Source organism: Centroberyx affinis, unplaced genomic scaffold, assembly GCF_046629955.1.
Source record: "Centroberyx affinis isolate AG114_WGS23_722 - 3 ecotype Tasmania unplaced genomic scaffold, CSIRO-AGI_Caff_v1 ptg009474l_1, whole genome shotgun sequence".
Classification (NCBI taxonomy): domain Eukaryota; kingdom Metazoa; phylum Chordata; class Actinopteri; order Beryciformes; family Berycidae; genus Centroberyx; species Centroberyx affinis.
Window position 1 is genome coordinate 172,551 of NW_027284543.1, and position 26,969 is coordinate 199,519.

Genomic DNA, 26,969 nt, shown 5'->3' on the forward strand with positions numbered 1-26,969 from the left:
GAAAATATACTCTATAACTGACCTATTAGCTCAACTAGGCATTTGGAAAAAAACATCCCAACACTGAACCTTGCCTACGACTGCGGTAAGGAGATATGGTGTTTGTGTAGGCCTATTTTTGCGTGTGTGCATGTGTGTGTGTGTGTGTGTGTGTGTCTGTGTAGGGATGGCCTTCAGAGACAGCAGTGCTCAAGGAGGAGAGAAGCAATACAATTAACAATCCTCATCTCAAGGCTATATGGAACAACGAAGAGGGCTTTTTGGGTCTTTTTCCCTGCAATTGATAAACAGGCTCACTTCTGTCTGTCTTCCTGTGTTCAACCCACCCTCCCACCTCCTCACCCCAACACACACACCACACATACACACCACTCCTCCACCCCAAGTCCCTCTCTTCCTGTCTACAACCTCCCCCTGCAATGTGCCCCTGATGGCTCCCCCCAAAAAACAGACCTCAGGAAGGGGAAAAGCAGAAGGAGGAGGTGGAAAAGAAGAGAGAAGCAGCCTGGTCTGGCCTCTAATCTCACTGACACATCACAACCCCCAGCCTTCCTCCTCCTCCTCCTCCGCCTCATACACTCCTCTCTACCCCCCCACTCTCTCCATCCCTCGTGTTTTCCCTCCCTCTGCAGAGCCCACCCACATGAGCTTTGCCATCAGCCCCACACTCCGGCAGCATGTGTCAGCCAACAAACAGAGTTGCCTCTCAATCTACCACACCAACGCTGAGCTGTTTAATTAAGACTGGTTACAGAACAAGAAAAGAGACATTCCACACAAGGCCACAGGGTTACAGATTAGATCTCGAAGTAGAAAACACAATCTCATGGTGTCTGAAACTAAGCTAAAAATCAACCTTTGTGTGAAAAGAATGGAATGGAGAATAGAATACATCAGAAAAGGTTAGAACATAACAGAATCTGTTGGAATAGAACATGTCAAAGCACATTAGAATTGAAAAGAACATGATGGAATAAGCCTACATCAGAAAAGAACATGTTAGATTACATTAGAATAGAATAGAGCAGCATGTTAGAATAGAATAAAGCAGGATAGAATACAATCTATATTGACCCCAAGAGAAAATTTAACACCAACAGAGCGACACCGTTCCCTTACTTGTCCATGATGGAATGAACACTGGCACAACAAAACAAGAAAAAAAACTCAGTGGCGGCAAATTTGAAAAATCAAAGAGGGGCAAACAGGGGGGGTTCCCGCTTTTCTTTGGCAAAATAAAGCCGCGGGCAACTCCCTCTGCCACAATGAGCCCAAACAGCGATGGCAAACTGCACTCTCCATAGAAACCAGCCACAATATGCCAATGGTTGGCCTTATGGGTGGCTGGGGAAAGGGGGGGGGTGGCTATTGTCAATGGGCTGCTTGAATGAACTGAGCATTATAGGGAGAGACTGCAAATCAAGTTCTAAGCCCTCCGTTAAGACCTACCCACTGTCTGCACAAAATCCACACAGAGCCACCCTACCAGAGGAGTGACAGGGAAGTCAAAGTTTCCCACTGAGCCACAGACAGGGAAAGGCTTTGGAGTAACCAAGGAATGGAAGGGGGGGTGGTGACTGTGTGTGAACCAAAAAAAGAGCGGGAAAAACTAGACTGTGAGAAAGGGAGAGACCGAGAGAGAGAGAGAGAGACGGAAAGACTGGCAGAATACAAGAGTAAGACATCCGAGGGATAGGAGAGCAGGAAGCAGGCTAATTTGAGAAATCATCGCAAATACTCCAAAGAAAAGTTGTCCTTCAAACTAGGACCATTCCTGTTGAAGGCTGTGTCGGACTGAAAAACCGACCTCCACCTTCGCTGCCTTTCATAGCAGGCTGAGTCATCTTCTGCCAACTCAAATCCTTCCTACCTGGTTACTAAGTGTAGTGTGACAGGCGGGGAGGGGATGGGGGGGATGTCCCCCATTATACTCCGTCTGCCATGTCTCATCGTCTTCCAGTAAACCTAATCTCTCTGTATTATGTGTGTGAGGTGCCACCACCAGACAGGGTTTCCAATGCAACAGGAAGCACCTACGCTCATTTACAGTCAAGCATCGCATCACAGGTTACCTACCCAAAGGAGAGGAACTCCTCATCTCACATCATCTGCTCTCATATGAACAGCATTATGAGTAAAGGCTGGCCTGATATAAGGCCACTAAACACCACATCAATTTAGCAGTGACTGCCTTCTGTATGGATTTCATGTTCTGCCTATGCTATAGTCAAAAATTGTTATATCTTCGAAAACATTGTTTTTTAAGTCTCCATGTAAGGTTATGGTAATCTATGAGGCCTCCTGTGGAGTTAACAAGGCTAAGTTTATAATAAAGTTTTTAAATGCAAATTCTGACAAGTTCTGGCTTTGCAGCTCAGCCACAAAGTAAAAACCCCCTCAGTATCAAGTGTTGAGCCGTTTGTCAGCACGCGTCTTCATACCACAGAGTTAGCACATCAAAATGGATTTGATTTGCTTAAGGCTTGAAAGCCTCGCACTCATTTTATCCCCAGTGCTAATCTCACCAGAGCCATGGTTTCCATGCCGTGTGCATTGCTGCTCAGACTACCACTGGTATGAAGAGTGGCTGTCGGTTAATAAGCGGGCTGTGCAATCAATTTGCATTTTCTCACGCCACTTCTCTGAGCCGCTGACTGACTGGCTGATAGAGGGCCCCCTTTCAATCATTCACCCAGGCACAGGGCTCACCGGCGGTCCTTTGGCGGTTGGTGATACGCAATTGTGCGCAAACACACACAATATCAAGACCCCACAGAGACTCACATGCACAACCCACACATTATAGTAAAACGTGATTCAAACTGCCTGTATTTACACACTAATGTCTTGCAGAGTGAAACGGTCAGCCACACATAGTCAATGTAGCTCACACACCTGTCCCCCACACAGCCACACACACCCAACTGCCATTAGGTGCTTGGCTATTGGGAAAACACCTCCTGGTCCGTTACAGACACTGGGAACTGTCCCACCTGAGAGAAGCCCAGAGGTTAGTCAGTCAGTCAGTTAGCCAGCAGAGAGGGAACTCCTCTGAGGAGGGGGGGAGTGAATAACTCTGCTGTATCATGTGTCGCTGGCTGATCAGGGATACCTGCTATTCAGTTTATGGTTGCACAAGTGGAAACCATCCGTTACAGCTGAGACAAAGCCAGGCAGCTCAGACTGTTTAACTGCCACTATGACCAGCAAAGAGACAGTTTTAGACCCGGGATTTTTATCACCAGGACTGGACAGGAATTCGCAAGGTTACTTGAGGTCACTGCAGTAGGCAAGCTGTGACACTAACAATGTTTGGCTGCCAATTTTTAAACCCAGGGTGGTCTAGTGGTCGGAGAAACCACTCTGTGACTTAAAGCTCACAGATTTGATCCCTGGCTGCAACAGCCAATTTGCATCTAAAAACAGCCATGTATCCGGTCAGTGTCCGTCAGCAAGACACTGAACCCCAACCTGCTAACTCTTTGTAAGTTGCTCCGGACAATAGCATCAGCTAAATGCCTAAAATGTAGATGTATGTCATATGCTCGTGGCATGGGCATAGCTAAATAAGATACATTTGATACTCCGACTGCAGGTCTGAGTCTGTGGCAGAAGGCTACCTCTAGCCTATATATGTTGAGTTTGGTCACTTCAGTCTGGGGTCAGTGGGTGGCAGTGACCCCCGGGGCCAGGGCCTTGTAAGGACAGAGAATTTACCCCCTCTCACAGGTTCTCAAGTACCCCACCATACTAGGTGAGGGGTGAACACATTCGACATCTCATTGTTCACTATGTGGACTTTTCAATGACTCAAACCATAAAATATTGGCGTGGGATGTGGAGGAGGAGAATATTGGTCTTAACCACAACACCTGGTAGATGGATCCCACACACCTGATGCTGGGATGAGTTAAACGACAGCGAGCCTGAACTGACTCCCAAGTGCCCTATGTTTGACTTGTAAATTAATTATAACGCCCATATATTTGACTTAAAAGTTGAAAGGAGAAACATGACGAGAGTCTCACATGACGGGAGTGAGATTCAATGAAACCGTTTCGGTTGTGACTCACACATGGGCAAAATGACAGCAGCGGGTGAAAAACTCCCTGGTTACGGTTAAACACTGAGCACCTGGTGGCGCTTCACGGCTTTTCTGGTAGCTGTCAAACACACCGGAGTCAGGAGGCATTAACCCCCTCCAGCCCGGATGATAAGGGCTGTGAACTGTATTATAATCCCTGGTATATGCAATTTATGTTGAAACTTGTAGTGTAAAACAACTTGATGGAGATCGCCTATGAACAGACTGACAGAGCCGTTTACCTGTAGTTCCGATTTCCATTCATGAGGTCCCTGCCCGGTTCCCCGGATCACAGTTGTCAAACGCTGGGGACTCTTCCTCCGTTCAGTCCGGTGTCTCCCTCGGCAGCGCAACGCCTCTGCGGCGCTGAGTGGCCGAGCGTCCTGGTCTCTCCTGGCTCCCCTCCCCACGGGCTGTCAAAAGGGGCCCTTTCTCCACTTCGGTCCGTTTGTTTGACCGGCCGGGGGGTCTTTGGTGTCCCCGTGTCTGCACACCGCCGTTCTCACACGGTCAACGTATCCAATCAGATTTCACTGCCACGGCGATAGCCGTTTGCTCAACGACGTTGGCAAACCTGCTAGAAGCTACGTTAGCTCGCTAGCAAGGCTCGGGAAAGTGGATAGAACAAACGAGACGAGCTGTCAAGATATCATAACAGCGGGTTCGTTGGGTTCAGATGAACTCCTTCCGATTTCTGAACCTGAAAAGCGAGAACACAAATTCTCCACAGCACACAGAGAGTCTGTGTAGCTGCGATAATTAGCTAGCTGGCTAGCTCGGCTGTTGGATAGTTGGAATTCTGACAGACGACGGCCACTTTATCGCGTTAAAAACAGCCGTTGACACAGGCCCGTTTCCTGAGCAGCGTATCCCAACGATATCGTCTTCTGTAGTTCGTATCACGGTGCCAAAATAAAGCTGTCAACTCCGGGTTGTATCCTCCGATAAGTGTCAAGATTTTCAGTCTGGTTGACAGATCAACTCTGCGGGGCTTCGGCAAGCCAGCTAAATATGGTGAAGTTGCCTTTCTGACACCGACAGGAAGAGGTGGGCTCTGTGTCACCGTACGTCAGGAGGATCAACTCCGCCTTTAACCAAAGGTAACGCTACGTTTGCGATCATGTGAATAAATTAGTGGATACAAAGCTTTATTTTTGTCATAGTGCATCATGCATCTGAGGCTATGAATCAACAAATTAGAAGGAATAACGTTATGGTTTTCAAATGTGAGGGAGGTCAGGAGTATCTCTCTATGTGTTGGTACTGAAGGATTCATCAGTTACTGAGGGTAAAGTGTTCATCTGAAAAAGAAAATGATTAGTGTTATATGACCAAGTTAATAAAAAACCAACAACAACCAGGAGTAATAAAAAACAATTTTATTTTCTTTAAAAAATAACCCTCCCCAACAGAGTTCCCATACTATTACATACACAGAGCCAAAATAAGTTGCTTCCATGTCCTTTCATTCAAATCTATTGGGAAGTGCTATGACAAGGACTGTTCTTGATCAGTGGCTTCATATTGCTTAGTCAGTGAGGCTGTGTGGAGAGGAGTGGACTCTCCGGTGTCCACATGATGCATTTCCAGGGTGACTGCCATTTCGTCTCCCCTCTTCGCAAGGTGCTTTGTGGCTTCAGTGAGTGAAGAACTGCATCTGGATTCAGTGGTGCTGGGAATTTCCCCAGAATGAAATATTTTAAACACAGAGTGGGGGGTGAAACACTGGCCCCAACTGCGAAAGGCCCGGCAACTGGTGAGCCAAAATACATAACAGGTTAATATATATTTATATATACAAATCACCTTGGACACAATGAAGGATCAGTAAAACGGTGTACAAAGGCATTTTGATTATGCAAGTTCATAAACATGATTTAAAAATCAAACTCATCTGATCTCTATCTTTTGATCCCTTTCAGCTCAAAGGGGCTCTAACCATCAGATAAGATTTGAGGCGCTTAAAGGGCAACTGAGGTGGAAATCTGAGACTGTCCCCACAGTGCCCTCTTGAGGATACACTCTGACACTAGTCACATTAATAATAATAATAATAATAATAATAACACAGAAAAAAAAAGAAAGAAAAAAAAAAGCAGTCTTTAACCATTACACAATCGAGGCAAAACAGGCAGCAGTGAGCTCGAGGCTCCTACCTCTAAGGAAACCAAAATAAGGTGGCTCAGAATATCCAGTCATAAAAAATAGTTACATGCATTTTTTTTTCTTTCATAAAGCCAGAAAGTGACTAGATGTGAAGGCTGGGCATATTAAGTAGTAATAATAACGGTCCACCCTATCCTATGTAGCAAGCCCCTATCTGTGTTGCCCATGCACACAGAGCACCAATGGGGATTGGCTATCACAGGCTTGGGGGACGGGGCAGGGAATGACGCAGGTATGTGATGCTGAAAGTGGGGATAGGGAGCATGGAGAGAGGGCAATTTTGGAAAGAGGGTAAGTGTCCATATGGTTTGGGTTAGGGGGGAAATAAGGGGGCAAGTGCATTTGAAGAAGATGGTCTCTACATGCCAAGAGAGGGACTGAAGGGGAAGAAATGTGAGTGTGCTTATGTTAGCTAGGCTACGCGTAGTGGTGTCTGTAAACGCCTGCATGGAGTAGGAGGGAAGAGATTCGTGTGAAACGGGGAGAGTTGTGGGATGGGGCGTGTGTGGGTATGCAAAGAGGTGTGTGGGTGGACGTCAGCAGAGCGCACTATGTGGCGTCATCTCCATTGATACATGGTGGAATGTGCAGAATGATCAGAGCAAGGTCAGTTGCTGAATGCGAGTTCAGCTTTGCAGCACTTAGTGATCACAGACTTACATTTGCCTGCATTCAAATCTACAAAGGAGAGCTGACCTTGCCTATTGCATTTGTTACTCTTTGTTCAGAAAGCTATGAGAGTGAAAAATTCAAAGTGATTTGTGTGTCAAGCCTCAGGACAGACAAGTCTCCCCATTTTGAAGTAAAATAAACTGAGTAAATAAAAAAAGTGCCTCATAATTCCTAAAAGAGCAATGCATACAGAAATAAAAGATTATCTTCCTGTTTAAGTGCCCCTTTTTCCATTGGTTGGCATCACATTTGGCTGGTTAATAATGCTGGTTTAGGTGCATGGGGTGCAAGTATATTTGATACACTCTATGCAAATGGTCCCTCTATTGTTATGCTAAGTTTGCCTCTATAGGCTAATTCTCTAAGGGACTGGCCAACCGGCACAGAGTGCGGCAGGACTTCACTCCTGTATCTACGATATGCTACACCTGCTCTTTTTCTGTCTCTGCTAATATAAAGACCAGAGGGCTAGCCTCACATTTACTAACAAACTCTTATGTGCAGGACTGGCGGCATCTACATGCTATCTCTAAGTGCTAATGTACCATACCTCAGACTCCTCAAGGCCGTTTTAAAAAATAACATTATTCAAAAACATATTTAAAACAAGAATGTAGTTCATGACAACGTTAAAATGATAAGTGTGTGTTTGTGTGTGTGTGTTTGTGTGTGTCCATTACCGCCCCTCTGGAGGATCCCCATACCAGGGGGCTTGAACACTGGCATCCGGCATTCGGATGGGTAAAGAGGCAGCATCGTGGTGGCAGTCAAAAAGTTCTCAGGATCATTTTTCTTTTTACCGCCTATTTTCCTCCCATCCGTATTGCATACTTACATACATAGGAGTGTGAAGGTAGCGTACAATACAATTACAATAATAATACCCACGTTTTAAAAATTCAACATAAAAAGAGCAATAGTCCTGGTAAAGTAAAAACAACAAAAAGACAATAATAACAATAATAATCATAACCGTTTGTGAGTGCATGAGGCTGTAGAGTCTGCCTGTGTTTTACAGGTGAAGGGCTTTATGTTCTTTTGGGTTTGGGTGGGACTGACTTGGCCTCCCACTCCTGGTCAGGAGTGGCAGATCTGTGGGAAATGTGTAGTGGGCAGTCATAGGGAATAAGGGATGGGGATGAGGTGGTGGTGGTGGTGGTGGGAGGTGGCTTACTGTGGGCTCTCTGCCCACTCAGGTAGGAATGAGGTGGGAGGGAACGATGGTGGTGAGGGTCGGTGTAGCTCAGGCGAAGTACATGGTCCTCAGGGTGTCGTGGTGAATCTGAACGGCTTTGGCCAGCGCCTGGGGGTCCCGACCGTTGCTCTGACCAGACACATGGCTGCCCTCTCCACTACACAGACAGAAGACGCAGGTCACCGACATGTTACACTATTTTCATAACTTATGAGCAGAATAAGGTCACCAATAGCTCTCAAATTGTCAGAAAAAAAAGGTGTTTTTTTTTTTAGGAAATTCTTAGAGATATTGAAAAAATAACTGTTTATGTTTTTCATAACCACACTAACCTGTCATGTTCTTTGTCCACCAGATGGTAGCGGGCGCGGAAGGCCACAAGACGGGCATAGTAGGCTGGCGCAGGGATGGAGACAGAGCGGGTACAACGCACGTAAGTGTGGCACAACTGGTAGGTTAGGATCTGCAACTCATCAGCAGTGAAACGATTGTCGTCCCACAGGACGTAGTAATGAGAGGGTCGGCTGGTACCCTGGAGACAGACAGTAGGCAGAGAAAAGCATAGCAAATGAAAAATAACCCACTTTGATTATGTAAAGCAACCAAATTATATATCCAGGATTTGGAGTCAAAAACAACATTCTACCTAATTACAGTCCATATACAGTAATTCTCAGTGGATTCAGAAACTTCATTGCCCATAGAGAGCAAACATTTTTGCCCAACAACAGTATGCTTCCAGTATTATTACCTGTATGCCAGCATGGCTGCACAGGTAGAAGTCAAACTCAAAGGGATGAGTGATGCTGGTGTCCACTGTGGTCCCTGCAGGAATATTCCCACTCTTCCCAATCTAGCAACAGACAACACAGGCTGGTAATTATTAAATATTTCATCTAAAAATAACAGAAATGTCAGATGAAAAGAGAACAAAATAAAGAAAGCATTGTGTACGAGAGGACAGAAGCTAAACAAAAAAAAAATAGTAAATTATAATGACTTTATGAAAACAGTGGACCACACCACAAAATACCTGAGGGAAATAAAACAGGACTTATGCATGTATAGACAAATATATCAAAACAAGTATTCAACCTATTTAAATGTCTCCCTTTAACTGTCAGACTACAATCATCATTATTTACCATATTTCTTGCAAAAAGCTTAGAAAACACCATGAATTTGTGTTACTGACAGCAATTGCACCAGCACATTCTGACTACCCCACAGTCAAAAAAACACAGAAAAAGCTCACTCTTTCAGACTTGTCAGCACAGAAGAGGCGTGTGTGGTGGCGTTTCTGGACCACGATGTAGGTGATGCCTGGCTGATAGTCTTTCTCCAGCTTGATGCATGCATCTCTGATGGCCAGGAGCTCGTAGTGGAGAATCTACAAAACACAAGACCATCATTCATTAGCCCTAATAAATGTGAATCTAAAAATATTGATTACATAGTTCATGTTCAAGAAAAAAGCTAAAATGCTGTCCTGCAACATCATGTCAGATATTTTTAAACACATTTTGGAGATGCTCCATCATTTGGAGAGATTCATTGGATTCTATGTGAAGCATCATACACAAATGCACTTTTATGTATTCACCAAAACATTAAATCAAAAACATTGACTTCAATTGCCTGGGCGGCACATACCTGCGGCAACTGTCCTTCAGGAACTCCATCTCTGTAGAAGATGATCCTGGTGGGCTTAAAGCGGGTCGACTTGTAGAACTGAATCAGCAGTTCACGCACCATGTAAGACAAATCTTCAATGATCTCCTGCCGGGGCCTCTGGACCCGCACTGTGGCACAATATCTGCTGGGATGGGCATCCATACTGCCTACCACCTGGAAGACAGAGGAGGAAAGGAAGGAGCTCAGTGAGCTGAACACGGCACTGTCAGGGTTAGGGGTTGATTTCCCACTGGGGCAACATATGCTAAAATGTATGCACTTGTGGTACGGTAAGGCGCTTTGGATAAAAGCATCCATCAAATGGCATATGATGAAGAAACAGATAAAGAAATTGATAGTGGACTGTATCAAATCTGTATAGTGGGTTAACATGTGAGTAATAAGATAAGATAGTACTTTATTGTCTGTTTGCACAGAAATTTGTTCTGCATTTCATGCTACAACAATCAGTTAAAAAGCAACATCATCCCACATAGACATCTGAAGTAACAGAAACAGTCCAATGCAATACAACACGATACAATAACCGTCCTTTGTCCCTCTGTCAGCATGCCCATATCCACATTCATGGTCATGCACACAAAGCATATTTCCTTATTGCATGCTCCCAGATAGCACTCATGTACAAGGTCCTTCTCAAATATCACCAGCCTTAGTCCACTGAACAAGTGAGAGAAGGAGGGGTGAGCGGACCATGAAGAAAGTCAATGCTGGTGTGTGTGTGTATGTGTGTGTGTAAGTACTGTCAAAGTGCCCTTGAGACTGAACCCCTAACTGCTCCGGTGGAGCTGCTCTCAGTGCAAGACGGAAGTGGTACTGTACAGCTCCCAGGCATCAGTATGTGAATGTGTGTAACCCTCCCTCACCCTGCTCCTCTCCCCCCCAGACAAATGCTGTAAATAGCAATGTGTTCTTAGAAAAGTTGCCTAGTTGAATAAGGTTTTAAACAAGAGGCAGTTTAGCTGCCTCTTGTTTAATAACCACCATGATATATTAAACATAGCCAGTAATGCTAATGAGCTCATTAATTAGGCTAATAAATTAGCAAATATTTCCATCTCAACGTACTTCACATAACACGTATAGGAGTAGTTTAAAAAAAATCAGTTTCCTTATTAATATGCAGATTTATGCAGCAAGGTGCTCGGAAATGTAATGAGATTATCTATTCTATAGGGGGAATCTGTTGTGTAAGTATGACGTTTCTATCATGTATTGTTCTTGAGTTATTGTTTTCACAAGAATGTATCTACTCACAGACACACAGATGCCACCATGACAACAAAATGCCCCACACACTATGTACCATGGTAGCAGGATATAAAAAAAAGAAGTATAAAAAACAACACAAAACACAGTGCAGAGAAAAATATCATGTGCGACAGATATGGTTAATCTTTCTCCAGTGTTTATATTTGCACATTAGCACCCCCTAGAGGCTGCCATTAGGAAGTGTTGGAAGCTCTCTGTCAACCCTTCTTCTTTTTTGGCCCAAACCATTATAGTACGCACTACAATCATCATTATTCACCATATTTCTCCTCAGTCAGAAAGACGGAGACAGACCCACTCTCCTCTCCCAACTTCGGTCTGTGTGACTCAGTCGTTCGTCATAATTGCTTGGCAACAACACAGCCAACCACAGCCCAGCTGAGGTTGAGGGCAGGCGAGGTTTGCAGTGACGTCATTTCCTTTTTGACCGTGAGTCAGTGCTGAGCCATTTGTTTCCCCTCCATCCCTCACAACCTCCTCCCTTACTACTCTGTTTATTTTGTTCGGCCTCATTTATCGTGAATCCAAGCTTAAAAAAGGCTATATTGACTGCAGACGGTTCCCATAAAATGGTCTTTCTAGGCAAACTCCTGTTGCCTGACCGCATTTGACTGTCTGGTCCTCCATCACTAATGGAAGCGATCAGACAAAGAACCATATACACGTAAGTGTTTTGATCAGCCAAAATACTTCAATCCAAAGTGTGAGTGTCGTACATCACCTGAAAGTACACAATAGCCTACTTATTAAAGCTATAAATATACAGAACACTCAATGTGTTAATGTACACTAAATAAAGAGAGTGGAAAACATCAGTCATCTTAAAATATATATAGATCTTTGTCTAAAAGGCTTTGATTATCTGTGAGGATATGGACGCTGATGTATGACTAGACAACCTATTGGTCAGAAAGACCCGGGTTCAACCTGACCTCTGACCTCCTGGCAAAAAAGAGAATTACTTTACGCAGATCACATTGTTATTATTATCATTATTAAAATCCTCTAAGTGTCTGATGTAGGGCTGGGCTATATATCGATATTATATCGATACCGTGATATGAGACTAGATATCGTCTTAGATTTTGGATATTGTAATATCGTGATATGGCATAAGTGTTGTCTGTTCCTGGTTTTAAAGGCTGCGTTACAGTAAAGTGATGTAATTTTCTGAACTTACCAGACTGTTCTAGCTGTTCTATTATTTGCCTTTACCTACTTAGTCATTATATCCACATTACTGATGATTATTTATCAAAAATCTCATTGTGTAAATATTTTGTGAAAGCACCAATAGTCATCCCTACAATATTGTCGCAATATCGATATCGAGGTATTTGGTTAAAAATATTGTGATATTTGATTTTGTCCATATCGCCCAGCCCTACTTACAACTGAACATTTAGCCCACTTTGTAGAAAATACAGAGATATATATTGTGTATCGCCATTCAGCCTAAAAATACCGAGATATGATTTTTGGTCCATATCGCCCAGCCCTAGTCTGATGATTGATGCAGTTCATTTTTAACAGGTCTTAAGCCTGAGAGGAGGCCCAGAGGTGAAAAGTCTTTGTGAACAGTCTTTTCCCCTGCAACTACTCCCCCTGGCTGCTGCTGTAAATAACAATGTGTTCTTGGTCAACTTGTGTTGTTAAATCCCTGCAGTTTCTCCGAGACTTACAGCAGTAATGGAGGGCTTCTTCCCATCTCCAGCGGGGGGGTGCGTGACGTCTGCTCCCAGGAAGATAACTGGCTGCTGGAACACTGCTGACCTGAGAGAGGGAATCGGGGAAGCGATAAACTTACACTCATTCATTAAGAGAGTACGAGGTTGCTTTTGAGAAGCTATCAAATTATCATGGTTTCGCACAAAGGTGTGGTGACACCGGCTGAAATGCTAAACACCACACCGGCTTATCTATCTTAAACTCCTTGGACAGATGTCCTCTACAGTCAAGGCAGTGCTGCGGTTAATAGAAAACAACTGTGACAGGCAGGACTTTGCTGTGGGCAGAGCAGGTGAATGAGACACCACAGTGCAGCTGGCAAGCTATAGACTGCCAACACATAGCCGTTAACATTAGCTGTTTGACTAACATGCCCACAGATGGGATATTAGGTAGCTGTTAATAAAGCCCTGGTAAACTGAATAGCAGACAAATTATATGAATTCATCCAAAGCAGATCAGATAGAAGTGAGTGCAAGTTATGCTGCCGCCTAACGAATGGCTAAAAAGTATTTACCGTTAACTGCCTTTGTGTCAGATTGAAGCACGTGCATCTTGATTCAGCCAAAATATGTATTTTAATAACTAAAGAACTTTGGATGTGGTAATGCTTCTTTGTGAGTACTTAGCTAGTATTAGATAGACACTTGTTAAGATTTAGATAGCAATACAACTCAACCATTTCAAATATAATGAGTTACTCCAACCAATCTGTTGTCTACTTTCAGGGCAAGGCTGCCACTATATCAGTACTCTGTAAAAAAAAAACGCAGCCCAGGCAGAAGCTGACCGTTGGTGAGGCACCAGGATGTTGTTGATGCCTCCCAGCTTCACATTGATCTTGAGGCAGAGGTTGGAGAGGGTCTGAGGCGACGTCTTCACCACGTTCTTCACCTGGACACACTGGGTGGCCATGCCCAGGAGGGTGTCTCCCACGCGCTTCACCTCCGCTGAGGGGGACAAGTTGGAATTCAGACATCAAGAACACCATGATGCTTACGTCCATCTTAGTCCTGTTCTCTGACTTTTGGTCAAACTTCTGTGTCTTGAGATGGTTTGGTGGTTTAAAGACTACTTTTTTCCTTTCTTCTTTGAGTACTTTTTACTATTTATCTGTGCAGAAAATAAACTCTAACAGATCTCCCATCATAACAAAGTCTACCATGGTTTGTATCTAGGAAAAAACAAACAAAAAAATGAAAAATTTAACATCTCGTACCATACACAGGAGTCTTTCCTGGCAGGATGACAATGATGAGCTGCAGTCCAGAGTAGGTGTTCTTCAGGTGTCTGAACATGGGCTCCACGCTGTCGGCTCCCTGGGCGTATTTACAGAAACACGGCTGGCCCTGGATGGGCATCCCAGCATCCTTAGAGATCTTACGCAGCTGGTCTGTGAAGTTCCTGAGGGGAAACCAGGATTGAGAGCCAGGCAGTTAGGAAAGAAATTCAGCAAATCAAGCTAAGTCACTGTTCACTGTACTGTATGTCTTGCACTGTAGATCCTGTTGTCCTTATACCATGTGTGTAATTATGTACTGTGAGACTATTTTTGATGTCTCTGCCCCAATGTCATTAGGACAGATTCCTACAAATTTATTGTAATTGGCATTCAAGGATTCTGATTCTTCTGTAAGGAATGAATCACTTGCTAGGAGATAGATGCTAGATGCTAGATGCTAAATGCTTGGCTTATGGACGTACATTTTTTTCTCCTGTTCCACATTGAAAAAAAACTATATTAAATGTGGATCTTTTGACTCACCAGTATCCACTTCAAGACACATCCAAAGATAATTACAGGGGAAAAAACCTCCCACTGCTATCACTCATTAGTACTTACTTGAGCACCTCCTCTCGGCACTGTTTCTGTGGGGCAAAGCAGGCAATAGCCCACACTTTGATCTCTATGCCGTTATAAAACTGCTTCCCCCTCATGTCCCACACTCCCTGGTTGGGGGTCGCTATGGCACGGTTCTGTGGAAGAGAAAAAGTCCCAGGGTAAGAAACCGTTTAAGCCAAATCGGGTCAGATCTACAGCAAATTAGATAATTTCCTTACTCTGTGGATGCATGGTTCTTTGGGTGATAAATTAAATAATTTTTTGTGTCACATTTACAGTACACATGCCATCTGTCCTTAACACAATCACACAACATGTTTGATTTTCTCAATAAAAAAAATACACATAACCTAGAAATTCTCTTGTAAAGAATCCAAAAAATGTAAAAAAAATTTTGATACCTTAAAATCAATAGCTACCAAAAATCTGTATGGTACTGATAGGTATAGTTTTTTGACACTCAGCCCTAGGTTAAGTGTCCCTTCTTCCGGACCTCTTAGCATCACGAGTAACAAGTTTTTTTTAGTGATTACTGAGCCTTTTCTTACCCGTCCTCCATACTGCAGGATAGGGGCCGGTAACACCCTCCCTGTCACCTCAGCCATATCATCCTTCACCTTGATCCCAAACTCTTGGATATACGGGTCCAGGTTGAAGTTAGCGTTCTTCATCTGTGGATAGCAAAGGGCAATCATTCATACTTTGCTGTCACCGAGTCTGACGTTCCTATACAGTACCGTTACAGTCAGTTTTGTGGCCTCCATCCACCAGGTGTCTCCACTACTCACCAGCCTGCTGATCTCCTCCTGTCTGTCGGGTGCAGAGCGAGCCGTGGCTTTGATCATGGTGGAGGTCTGATTATCTGTCAGCTTCTTGATGCACCGTTGACCTGCTACAATGTTGCACACCTGGAACGAGTAAATCCCAAGTCATTAGTGTGGAGAAATTCATGTGCATTAATCCTGGATGGTTAATCAAAGCCTTCAGACGAAGAATCATTTGGGTCTTTTAAAAGCCAATGCACTTGGAGTTGGAGTCAGTCCAAATCATTTGGCCTGTAAATTGTTATACATCATCTAATACATGAACACCCTCTACTGTCTTAACTTTTGAATAATGAACTCCATCTAAAGTCTAAGGATAATGAGATTTGAAAACATCACTCCTCTGAAAACTTAAACCACTGAACTTCAGAAGGTAATTTGTCTTTCCTCACCTCCAGCGGCAGGTAGGTGTGCTTCTGCTCCTGGCCCACCTGTAGACATGGTAGGTGGGGGTATTTTAGCTGCAGGTTGTACTTCTGCTTGAAGTACTGGGCCACTGTACATTCTACTGTCTGCCCACTCTCCAGCTGGAGGGGAAACCTGGTAGTGAAGACAAGAAACAGACCAGCTTACTCTCATGAACTGCATGAACACGGAAGTCGCTTTTTTCATTATGAATTGCAAAAGATTTAGAGTGAAAATACCCAGTCATGGTCAGTATTTCTGGACCGAAAGTCTAGAAATATTGACCATCCATGTGGTCAATTATCCATATGGTGGTGTGACGCCTGGATACATGGATTAAGGTTTTCTTGGAAGTGTTTCCTTGTGTGCTTCAAGGGTCTAAGGCTGGTGGTGCTGGGTAGGTTAGGCTGTGTAGAATAGGTAGGCTTGCTATGTCTTGCTATAATTTGCTCTTGTGTGTCTTGTGCTTGGCTCTGCTTCCTTTTGTTTGTCTTACAACATTCTGTTCTACGATTGATTGTTTTTCAGTTAGATCTAGTTAGGCTCATTCTCTGTAAAGTCCCCTTTGAGACGTGCTTGTGATAAAGGGCTATATAAATAAATGAACTTGAACTTGATAAGCTGCATCTGGAAAAAACACTGATGCCCAAGATGCACACTGATTGAAGGAGAATCTTTGTTACTTTATAAGAAGAATCTCTTTCACAAACTAGTTCATATCCATGTAGACTATTCATATCCATATAGCAATTGTGGGCATATCCATATAGATAGGGGGTATAGGGGATATTTCTAGTTCATAGTGGTCATACATGTGGCCAGCTGCTGACCACAGTTACACCTACGTCTGGTGGCTGGCAGGACGTCGGGTGACATTGCATACGCGATACTTCCTCTTCATCTGGCCACAGTGGGTCACCTCCACCTTCAGGCCTGGTAACACAGGACAGCAGGACATGCACGCATTAACACACAAACACATGCAGGACGATAGAGATGGTAATTTTAACTGGAGTAATCAAAGAGCTCCCCAATTGTTATCTATACCAGAATGTGGAAATATATACATGTAGAAATTTAAACTGACATTTTGATGTTCAAATAAGCTAGCACTACATTCACAAATTTAAAAGAAAATGTCCCCGACAAGAAATGGTGAGGTAACTTATGTACAAGGTTTGGAGAGACTCCTGAAATGCATTTGCTTGGTGGAAAATTAGCAAGGAGCATGTGAAATATATAGCGTGATGCGTTTAGACAGGGGCCCGGAGGTGTTAAGGACCTTTTAGAGGTGGAGGGGCATCATGGTGTTTGGAAAGTAGTTTCACACTGTCCAGTAGCCCACCTTTGATCTCCTTGGTGAAGCGGACCCTCTGTGAGTCAGTCAGAGTCTTGGGCTGCTCATCGATGTTGCGAATGTCCAGCACCTCACACATGAACTCAATTACAGGCTGGGCTTTGTAGAAGGCCGTGGCGGACACTAGAGGGGGATAGAAAGCAGCAATGAGTCGGTGGAGAGAAGAGAGAGATAACTAAACAAAGGTTTAGTTTTTTTTTTTTAAGTTGTACTTGCATGGATTGTCCCGAACTTTTATTGACATTTTCATCTACATTTAAAGGCGTTTAACGGACACTCTTATCCTGAGCCAACAGCACAAGCAGCCAATAGTAATGAGTGCACTGGCCTACATTTTGCTGTAATTATTGTCAATCATAAGTGATTGTTCAAATCCTCTTTGGTCCCAGAGTAGATTTTAGTTTTCTACATGAGAGGATATTCTGTGGCACTGCTTCTGCCTAGTTATACAATGTCATAAAAACACATTGAGATCATTGAACAACGAGATCAGTGACTTCATTCACTCTGGTGAGCTCGTCTCCAGTGACTCACCATCAATGTTAAGCATCATCTTCCACATGGCGGGGCGCACAGACTGGTGGAAGCCAAACCACACTTCCCTCCCCCCACCCAGTGGGTGGTAGTATCCTTCAGGTGGGGAGAAGAATGAACGGCCCACTGGAGTGTACCTAATTGGGATGTGGGAGGGTGGGTGTTTAGAAATGATGAGTGTACAGAATGACTCGACTCAAGTCACAGCATGACCTCAGCATGATTTCATGTGCAGTAAAGTTGTTGTCTCATCTGGGAGATTAAAAAAATCTAATCAAATCAAATGGTAATTGTGCTCAAGTATCACTGTATCAGCAAAGAAAGGGATACATCTTCATCATGTTAAAACAAAGCGCCATCATGTTAAAACAAAGCTCCTATTAGCTTGTAAGAATTCCTGCTATGGCTCTTGACAGATTGCAGATGTTTGCAGTTTATGGATTTACATAATAAGCCAAGTATTATTAAAAAAGGATACTCATCACTGCTGCTGAGTGAAAACCTTGTATCTCTAAAATGTCAACTTCATAGGAACTCTTAGAGGACCAAGTAACTATTCAATTCAAGAAAAAACATGAAAAAAAAACTCTGAAATTGGAGTTTTATATCTGTAAATAGCGCTCTATGTTCCAGAAAAGCCTTCTTTAGAAACAGCCAAAAACTGGGAAACCGTTTCTCAATAGTCTATGGACTTCTTATTGACCATTTTCAGGTCAAGTCCTCAAGCCAGTTATCGTTATTCCCCCGCTCAGCATTGTTCAGTGGACACTTTCACACAGGTCTCAGCTAACAAGCATCTTTTGTTTAGTGACTCTGACCCCTGGAGCTACTAAAGTCTGATGCAGGTGAATGGAACGACCCCGTTAACCTTGCTAGCCTGATACATGGTTATAATGTTGTCAACAAAAAATGAGCTTGGCAAAAACAAGTTTTCCAATCTGCTCCTGAGAAGTACATCTGTTGCTATGCATAGGCTACAGTATATCTCTCTGTAATTGTTGATTATCTTACTCAACAGATAAATTGAGAGAGGGGGGATGCTGCTTGTATGTACTCATTATGTGTATTTACATGGGGTGTGTGTGTGTGTGAGGGGGGAAGGAGGGGGGGTGCGTGTGGTACAAAGTGTACCTCATAGAGGCTAGGTGGCGCATGGCCACGTCCAGGGCTTGGACAGAGTCCAGGGGGACCTGCAGCCGGCCGCTGACCAGAGTCTCCTGGAGGAGGCGCCATGACACCTTGGCCAGCCAACGGATGGACACCTTGAAGATTCGGTCCTTACCCTCACCGGGGATAGTCACCTCAAAATCCACCTGGAGGGAAGGAGGACAGAAAGGAGGGAGAGAGACGAGGAAACAGAGAGGGGAGGTTAAGGACAACACAGTGGGACATGCTTTAATGGAGGTGCAAACAAACATAATATAACTGAAGAAAGATAGACTATGACTAAGGACTTGCATGCAGTATAAGATAAGATGAACTTTACTGATCCCTAAGGGGAAATTGGGTGGTAATGGTATGGTTATATTGGTACAACGCAAAGCCACCGCGAACATCTACCTTCTCACTCCCGATAGGAAGCGCTAGCACTGTGTAGATGTTCTTCTTGCCGTCATACACTGGCTTCCTGTCGCCGAAGAGCTGCGGCTTGAAGTGCTGCACCATGTATTCCACCACCTCCCTGCGGGAAGCGACACACACGAACACAACATATCATTAATACGTGCCGCCAATTACGCTGTGTTGGAGACAACAACAGATGCCGTTCTGCCAATTAAACCCATCACCCTATCGGGATGCTTTATTGGGACTGGGGGAGGGGGGTTTGAAGGTGATAGGATATTGATCAAGCAGGATGCAGCTGGTAGAAGCAATATCTCATGGTCGCGGGGGGGAGTGGCAAGGACAAAAGGAGTGGGAGTGCAGGGGGGCCCACCTTTCAATGGACGGTGCCTTGGCCTTCATATAAGTGTGGGGGATGAGGAGCCATTTTGAAAGGGAGAGGTCACCAGGCTTGACCCTTGCATGCCTTCTTGGACCCTTTGTCTAAAACCCTAAAACCAAACGGCTACCTCCCAGGAATAAATTTCAGCTCAAAGACCCTCACTCAATGTTGAAAAAACGTGTCCTTCCCTGGTGCTAGTAGATGCAATTTATGGGGTATTTTTTTTTTTAGAATTTAAGTTTTTTTCTGGACACACAACTCCCATTATTTACGAATTGGAGATTACAGATTCCCTGTTTTTTGTTTTTCTGTTCGCATCCCTGCTCATTAGGAGGAGAACAAAGCTCAAGGACTCTCCCAGATTGTTCTCTAGAAACCTTGTCTTTCTGCAGAGGAAAACTCCAAGGAGTTGAATGAAGGCTCATTTGTTCAATCAAGAACAGAGTGCTATATGAGGACACAAGTTCTAGGTCAGGGTTTTCTTAGTAGACAGAAATAAAACATGTTGAGTTAAATTAGTCATCAGGTAGCAACAACAGATCAATACTGGACCATTGAAGCAGCACAAGCCTTTAAAAATCTGCCAGAAATAATGGCCACACCAAAGACAGATTCTGCCTATTGACTCAGCAAACTTTACACCCTATCTTTCACCAGCTGAAATGTTTTTCAAAAGCTCCATTAACACCAGTGAGCAAATTGGGTGTTTTAATATTTGAGAGGTCCTACTGAAGGGAAATGTTAATAATAATGTAAACAGATAAAGTGTGGCTTACAATTCATGCTAGGCTACATCCGGAGGTAGTGGACCACAGCAAGATACTGCCTCTTCACACTAAATTACCACTTTTTGGGGGGAAATTGGGGCAATTAACTGATATTAAACACAGGCAGTGAATTTGATGCACCATACTTGTTTTTCATAAACTGTCAGATGCCTATTTCTGCTCCTTTGAGTCATGCTGCATCATATCACAAGGTTGACTTGAAAAGCCACTTCTGTTCATTCTATCCAATAATACCCTTCGTATCCTCACTCAATGAATTCCTAATTGTATTAGCAAATCAGTGACTGCATCTACATTTGGGCTGAGACAGTCAAGCCCATTTCGACTTTGCCTGCATTTGATGTATCAGACAGTGTAAGGTTCAAACATCAAATACAAGGGCTTCTTCAATCAAACTCTGCAGGGTAAGCAACAGCCGAGGTTAAGGGGTCAATCAAGTTAGATTCACTTTTGACTCCACCATCTGTCCAGACCAATCATCACTCAAGCACGGCTACTGCTGGCAGAGAGAGGCCTACCTACTACCCAATATGATCTGAAGCTCGTGTAGCCTTGGTGTTTAAGTTGTAGATATGGAAATACTTAACTTCCAGCTCTTAACTCTTGACACTTGCATGCAGCTTTTGCCATCTGATTACACAAGGATGCATTAGATGACAGGTGTTGAAGGACAAAAACTGGACTTTTCTCGCATTGCTATCGGATCTTCCAGGCCTGATTTGGGGTTGGTCAGGCTTGGTAGGATTTTGGAAGAGGTGCTGCCTTAAATATAAAGCATAGTAAAGAGGAAAATGTGAGACACTCTCAAGCTAAAATATATGTTTATTAGCTCAACATGGTCTGATGGAGGTCGCAAAACCAAGATGTCATTTTTTTTTTTAATTAAAATTATTTTTGTTTTTGAATGCGAGATTGACTAGGCTTTGATTATAATCAAAATTCTACATAGTCAAAATGCAGTCTGGCCACAATGTGCAAAGAGATGGGAAGAAGTAGTGGGGAAAACGAATATGGACACAGATTTAACCAAAGCCACAAGAAACACATAACATTCATTTTGAGGCCAAGTGTCCATATTCAGCAATTTTTGTCTTCTCGTTACAGATCTTTGTGATCAGATCTCAAGGGGAAAAACTTCAGCAGGTGTAACCAGGCTCTTCACATGTTACATCACCTGTTGACTCGTCGGGGGCATTTGTCAGGCTTGATGTCCACCTCGTAGTGGTAGACATCCATCTTTGGGATCTCCACCTCGAAGTAGTTGGCCAGCAGCTTGATGGGCTTGCCCACGGTGCCCATGCCCGGCCGGCGGGGGGCCTGGAACACCTGCTGCAGGGGTGGGGGGAAGGCCCCCATGGGCACTGGACAGCCAGCGGGTGGAGATAGTGGGTAGGAACATGGGCATGGGGAGTGGATGGGCACAACAGTGAGGAAATGATGTAGGAGTACATGTGGGTGGGATGTAGAGGCGGTGCAGGAGGGGAGTGGTTAGGTGCAAGTGTAGACATTTAGACAGCAGCAGAGAGAGCAGAAAAAAAAGGCAGTGTGGGCAGAGGAAAGGCAGGGGCAAAGCAGGAAAGGCAGAGGCAAAGCAGGCACCCAAGGGATAACAAGAACGGTTAAATTAAGCGTGGGAGGTGGCAGAGAGAGCAGAGGAAGTGGTTGCGAAGAGCAGAGGACAGGGCAAAGAGGGCGAGAAGTGCAGGCATGAGCCGGGAAGGAAACGTAGGCAGAGGCCAAGAGGGCATGATGGGTGGACAGAAGAACGAGTGGCAGGAACAGGAAGACAGGAAGGGTGAGAGGGAAGAGAGGAAAGGGAGAGGAGCAGTGAGAAGGGAGCAGTTGAGCAGCAAAATGAACACCGGGGGGGGGGGGGGGCAGTGAAGAGGGGAGAAGTACGTCATAGAAGGGTAAGACATGGGGGTGAGAGGATGACAGAGGAGGACATTGACAAGGCATAAAAAAGGGGAGGACGAACAAAGAGATTAGGAGGACCGGGGAGTGAACAGAGGAGAGGGACGATTCAATGTGAATCAATGGCAGGGGGAGGAAAAAGAATATATTAGAGAAATGCTTATTTACATAGCACAGACACAGAAGAATACAAACTTCATTTAACGCTCTTCAGAAAGTGGTCAACGATTTCAACCGCCCTTACATTTAATTGTTTCATCAAAGACATTGTGTAGAATAATCTGGACAATTACACTCTAGGTAGGTTGGCCTAAATCAGTCGTGATTTTTCAAGTTTTTTTGGACATATAACCACTCATTCATAAAAGGAACTTTGGTTTCTGGTGCTCCTGATCACATCCCTGCTGCATAGGTTGCCCTAACATAAAGGCATAGAGTAGTAGTACAACCAAATCCTAGGCCGATCAGGGGAGACTGCATTAGCAAATATATTGTGTGTTCGAGATCCTTTTTCAGAAATCCTGTGTTCAACATGCTCTTGGTACATTAGTGTCCCACAGGTTTAGGTTAGCCTTGGTTTGTACAGCTTAGGCCTAGAAGGGCGGGATTTCACAGGCAGAAAGACTTCCATTTGAAAACACAATTAGCCCCTAGCATGCACTTCCATTTAACTGATGGGTGACTAGCTATCACAGTTTCCAGACCAGCGTCATGTGTAAAAAAGAAAAAAAAAAGTCTGAGGCAGTCAGGAGGTCTAGGAGGCGTCCCGGACTGGGCGCTAAATGTGAGACTAGCCGTGACTCCTGCCTGAGAGGGGCCCAGTGTCTTAACCTCTGGGTCCCCAGAGAACAGCCCCCTCCACCACAACAAAGACCCCAGCTGCCCTGCTCCTCCGTCTCACACTCACACACATGGCTGTGCGGGAGAGGGAGTGCCCTTGCTACAGCGAACACACACTCATGCACACAAACACAGGGGGGCCCCCCTCTACATTCCCAGCCTCACCATGGAGACACCACGGCAACACAGCATTGTCATGGAGATCAGGGAACCTGTGTGTGTGCTTGTGTGTGTGTATGTGTGGAGCTGTTGGAGAAGATGGGGGGGCTGCCACCGTGGTCGTGCTAAAGGGACCTTGGCCTTTTTGGTCCTTTGGTGATCGTTTTCCCACATTGGGCCAGGGCTCCTGTCATCAGTGTATCCCAAAGTGGAAGATCCCTGCTTTCAAGAGCTGCTATGGAAATCCTGGGGTCAAACACACCACTCAGTCATATGTGCACTAAGCCTCCAGAAACCGCCAAACTGACAGGAAGAATAACATTACCCAGAAAATATACAGAGAGTTGCTCTGCTTAGTGTGTGTGTGTGTGTGTGTATGTGTGTGTCTATGTGTGGAGCTAAGGACTCGTACACAACAACACATTTGACAGACACGGTAAACACAGACACTAGGCATGTGTTGACGACACGTACAAACAGTATGTGCATGTACTGTATGTGTGTTTATGAGTGTGTGTGTGAGCGTGTGACGCGTACACACACACACTCATGCACAGTCACACGCACATACAATAACACACACTTCGCCCTCGTGCCAGTGAAGGCAGATGGTGAGAAGTGGAGCCAGGGCTCTCACATATCCCCAGACAATAGCAGTCTTTCCCTGTCGGTGGGACTTAAACCAGCGGGAGCCCAGTCGAATCAACTCTCTGCTTTACTGCTGCATCCCTGCATCACAACATGGACTCACTCACTAGCTACTGTCTTTACAATGACGTAACTAGCAATAATCCCAAGTCACATGCCTTTGAGGGGGGAATGACTACTTTAAAGTTATATTTGAGAGGACATGTACATTTTTAGTACACTTTCCTGTATAGCAGTTGAATGAATGGTGGTTTCAGGGACCTTTACTGAGCTTTACTGTTTAACTTTCATTCTGAAAACCTTTTCTGGCAATAGTACTTATACTACAGTTTCAAAAGGAGTACTAGACACAGGGTCAAATTATTACATTCTGTGTCCTAGATGTGGCTTTTAAGTATTTTTACCTGTTTACAATTATGAACATTGAGAGCTAGACTAAAAGATCCCGAATTTGGTGGTGATAGCGGATCCCCAAGATAGCTAACGATGGAGGATGATTGCTGCTGAACAATGAAAATGTTCGATCAATCAAAGTGAAATAACTCTTTAAACTCTCAGAAAGTGGAACAGTAGTGGCTGTTTACAGCAGGTTTCCATCCCACATCAGGGGATCACAACAGGCCAAGTGCATGAATGAGAAGAAATAGCCAATTATGCACCAATTGTTTTGGCCAAACTACTTGGCTCTCTGAATAATTGGCTGTTGACCATGAGCTAAACATGGCAATCAGCTCAATCTTGGAAAATAGCACGTTGAATCATCACACTTCAAACACAAAAGCACAGACTTTGAGATGAGGGGCCCCTGGGGCCCTTCCCCCATCCTAAAAAATAAAAACAAGCCTATTCATTGAGGAGATCTAGGTTCAGCATCCTGAATGACAGCTAATTTTAATCAAAGGCTTACTTATGCAAAAAAAAAAAAATCTTGAAGGTATGCAACTAGTTAACAGGTTCTACAACCACTTCACAGAATTACCTTTTAAAAATAAATGACTGAAACATTAAAACTCTAAACCCTTAGCCTGCCCTAGCCTGGTTCAAAACAGGTTCAAGGGTGTATTATGTATGCAAGGGTTCAAGATTTTCCATAATATGTGGACTTCAGACCTGGGCATAAAGTCAAACACGATCTAGCCGCTGTTTTTAATGGGCTGCCTCCACACCTCAGTGTCATCTAAGGAAACTGCCTAATAAAGACCATCATATCGCTGCGCAGTAGCGGCAGATATGAAACTGAAGCATGTTGAGCTACATGTTACATACACATGCCATGCATTGCACACGTGTCTCAGTCTTTCTGAATCCAACAACCAAGTTCTGCAAAACCCCAGCAGCACAGATGTGGTGATTTCACAGTTGAGGATTATTTTTTGGTTCGATGCAAATAAATAATTCATCCATCACTGCAGATGTTAGGCCTGTGCTTATGTCCCACATGTGTGCATGTAAGATATCCGTGTTTAACAGAGTCCAGACTACCTTAGGACTCGGAACAACCATAAGCTAACAGTGAAGGGGAGGCAGCTCAGTGGGGGTCTGCTGTTAGGGGTGTGCGGGCTGCAGCCAGCTGCTGCTGGGCTGCTGCTGGAAGGCGGGCTTCACCTCGTCCCTCCTCACCGAGATTCCCACGACCCCCCTGCCCCCGCCCCTGGCTGAGGACATTGTCAGTGCACCAAAAGACCCGTCTATCGCTATAAATCTGGATAAATAATTTCGTTTTTTACAAAGTGCTGTAGAGGGCAAGTGAACCCCCATATATCTATCTCTCTCCCCAACGTTGCAATGCCACCAGCCCAAATACACCTCCCTGATGCCAAGGCCAGGCCACGGTGCCCCGATTTTGAACTGCAGTCAATATCTGCAGCAATTATTCAGGTAGCCGGATTTACTGGCATATTAAACCCCCTAAACGAGCAAATAAAGGTGGACCTACCAGCGCCAGACGGTCCCGGCTCCATCCCATTCACTTAGCCGCGCGGGTACAAGCTAGCTAGTCCGGGGTGCTGTGGCCAAAACGCCGGCCCCTTCAGGCTGGAAGCGTCTCAGACTTCCAGCCCCCTCCTCTCGGCGTGTAGTCTTCTCCCTCCTCGGTGTACCCCCGCCCCCTGCCCCTGCGAGAACCCCCCAGACCCGCAGAGGAGTTCAGGCTAACGGCGATAGCTGCCAGTTGCCTGCCTGCCTGCCTGTCTGCCTGCTGACCCAGGAGCTGGTAGCAGCAGAGCTGGAGGACGGTACTTCTATTGCGATTCAGTTTTTTATTTCGTCGGGCGGAGTGATCTCCCCCGGGGCCCGGATTCAGCCGATTGTCCGAGGCGTTGTGATTTCTCGTCGGTCTGTTGTGCTCCTGCTCTCCGTTCAAGCAGGATTCTCCAGCGGAACAAAAAAGGCCAGCCCCTCACCCCCCAAAATCCGAAGCTTCTTCTTTGCCATTAAAACAAGCATGTGAACTGTTGTTGAACTTGCTGTCGCCCCCCAGAGGCGGAATGGTGGAACTGCACGGTAGATTTGCAAATGTCGGGCAGGTGTCAGTTTTCTCATTCATGAAATTAGCGGAGGGTAAACCCGTCTAAATTCATTTTACCCACCTTCTTATTTGTATATAGAATATATATGTAATATCGAATAATATAGAATATAGTTTAGTCACATTTTAAAGCTTTATAATGTAATTTATGGTATACATAGTAGCAGTGGTGGAAAGTAACTAAGTAGGATTTACTCAAGTACTGTACTTAAGTACAATTTTGAGGTACTTGTACTTTACTTGAGTATTTCCATTTTATGCTACTTTGTACTTATACTCCACTAGAGGGAAATATTGTACTTTTTACTCCATTACATTTATTTCACAGCAGCTAGTTACTAGTTACTTTTCAGATCAATATTTTATATTTAAA

At 44.5% G+C, this 26,969-nt stretch overlaps 2 protein-coding genes across 3 annotated transcripts in view; both read right to left on the minus strand.

The window, feature by feature from the left end:
• ago3a (argonaute RISC catalytic component 3a) overlaps positions 1-5,053 on the minus strand; it is a 38,736-nt gene extending 33,683 nt beyond the window's left edge. For both annotated transcript variants that reach the window (XM_071514655.1, XM_071514654.1), the window contains exon 1: positions 4,327-5,053. In XM_071514655.1, the coding sequence (XP_071370756.1) occupies positions 4,327-4,345 (19 nt within the window). In that variant the 5' untranslated portion in view covers positions 4,346-5,053. The remainder of the gene's footprint in view (positions 1-4,326) is intronic.
• Positions 5,054-5,489: 436 nt separating this feature from the next.
• ago1 (argonaute RISC component 1) lies at positions 5,490-26,136 on the minus strand. The gene is made up of 19 exons (XM_071514639.1): positions 26,006-26,136; positions 21,683-21,869; positions 19,336-19,456; positions 18,907-19,088; positions 17,776-17,912; positions 17,230-17,364; positions 16,730-16,817; positions 15,872-16,019; positions 15,444-15,563; positions 15,204-15,326; positions 14,656-14,789; positions 14,032-14,216; positions 13,603-13,762; positions 12,767-12,857; positions 9,771-9,965; positions 9,373-9,507; positions 8,869-8,970; positions 8,450-8,649; positions 5,490-8,274 (listed from the first exon to the last, which is right to left on the minus strand). Exons 1-19 carry the CDS (start codon positions 26,028-26,030, stop codon positions 8,166-8,168), a joined length of 2,577 nt encoding a protein of 858 aa, XP_071370740.1. The 5' UTR covers positions 26,031-26,136; the 3' UTR covers positions 5,490-8,165.
• Between the last annotated feature and the right edge of the window lie 833 nt (positions 26,137-26,969).

Coding starts and splice junctions, on each gene's coding strand:
- ago1 (XM_071514639.1), bottom strand. CDS start 26,030: ATGGAGCCGGGACCGTCTGGCGCTG. Junction 16,818..17,229: donor CTTCACCAAGGAGATCAAAG/GTGGGCTACTGG, acceptor CTGTGTTACCAG/GCCTGAAGGTGGAGGTGACC. Junction 16,020..16,729: donor CGTCCTGCCAGCCACCAGAC/GTAGGTGTAACT, acceptor CTTCACTACCAG/GTTTCCCCTCCAGCTGGAGA.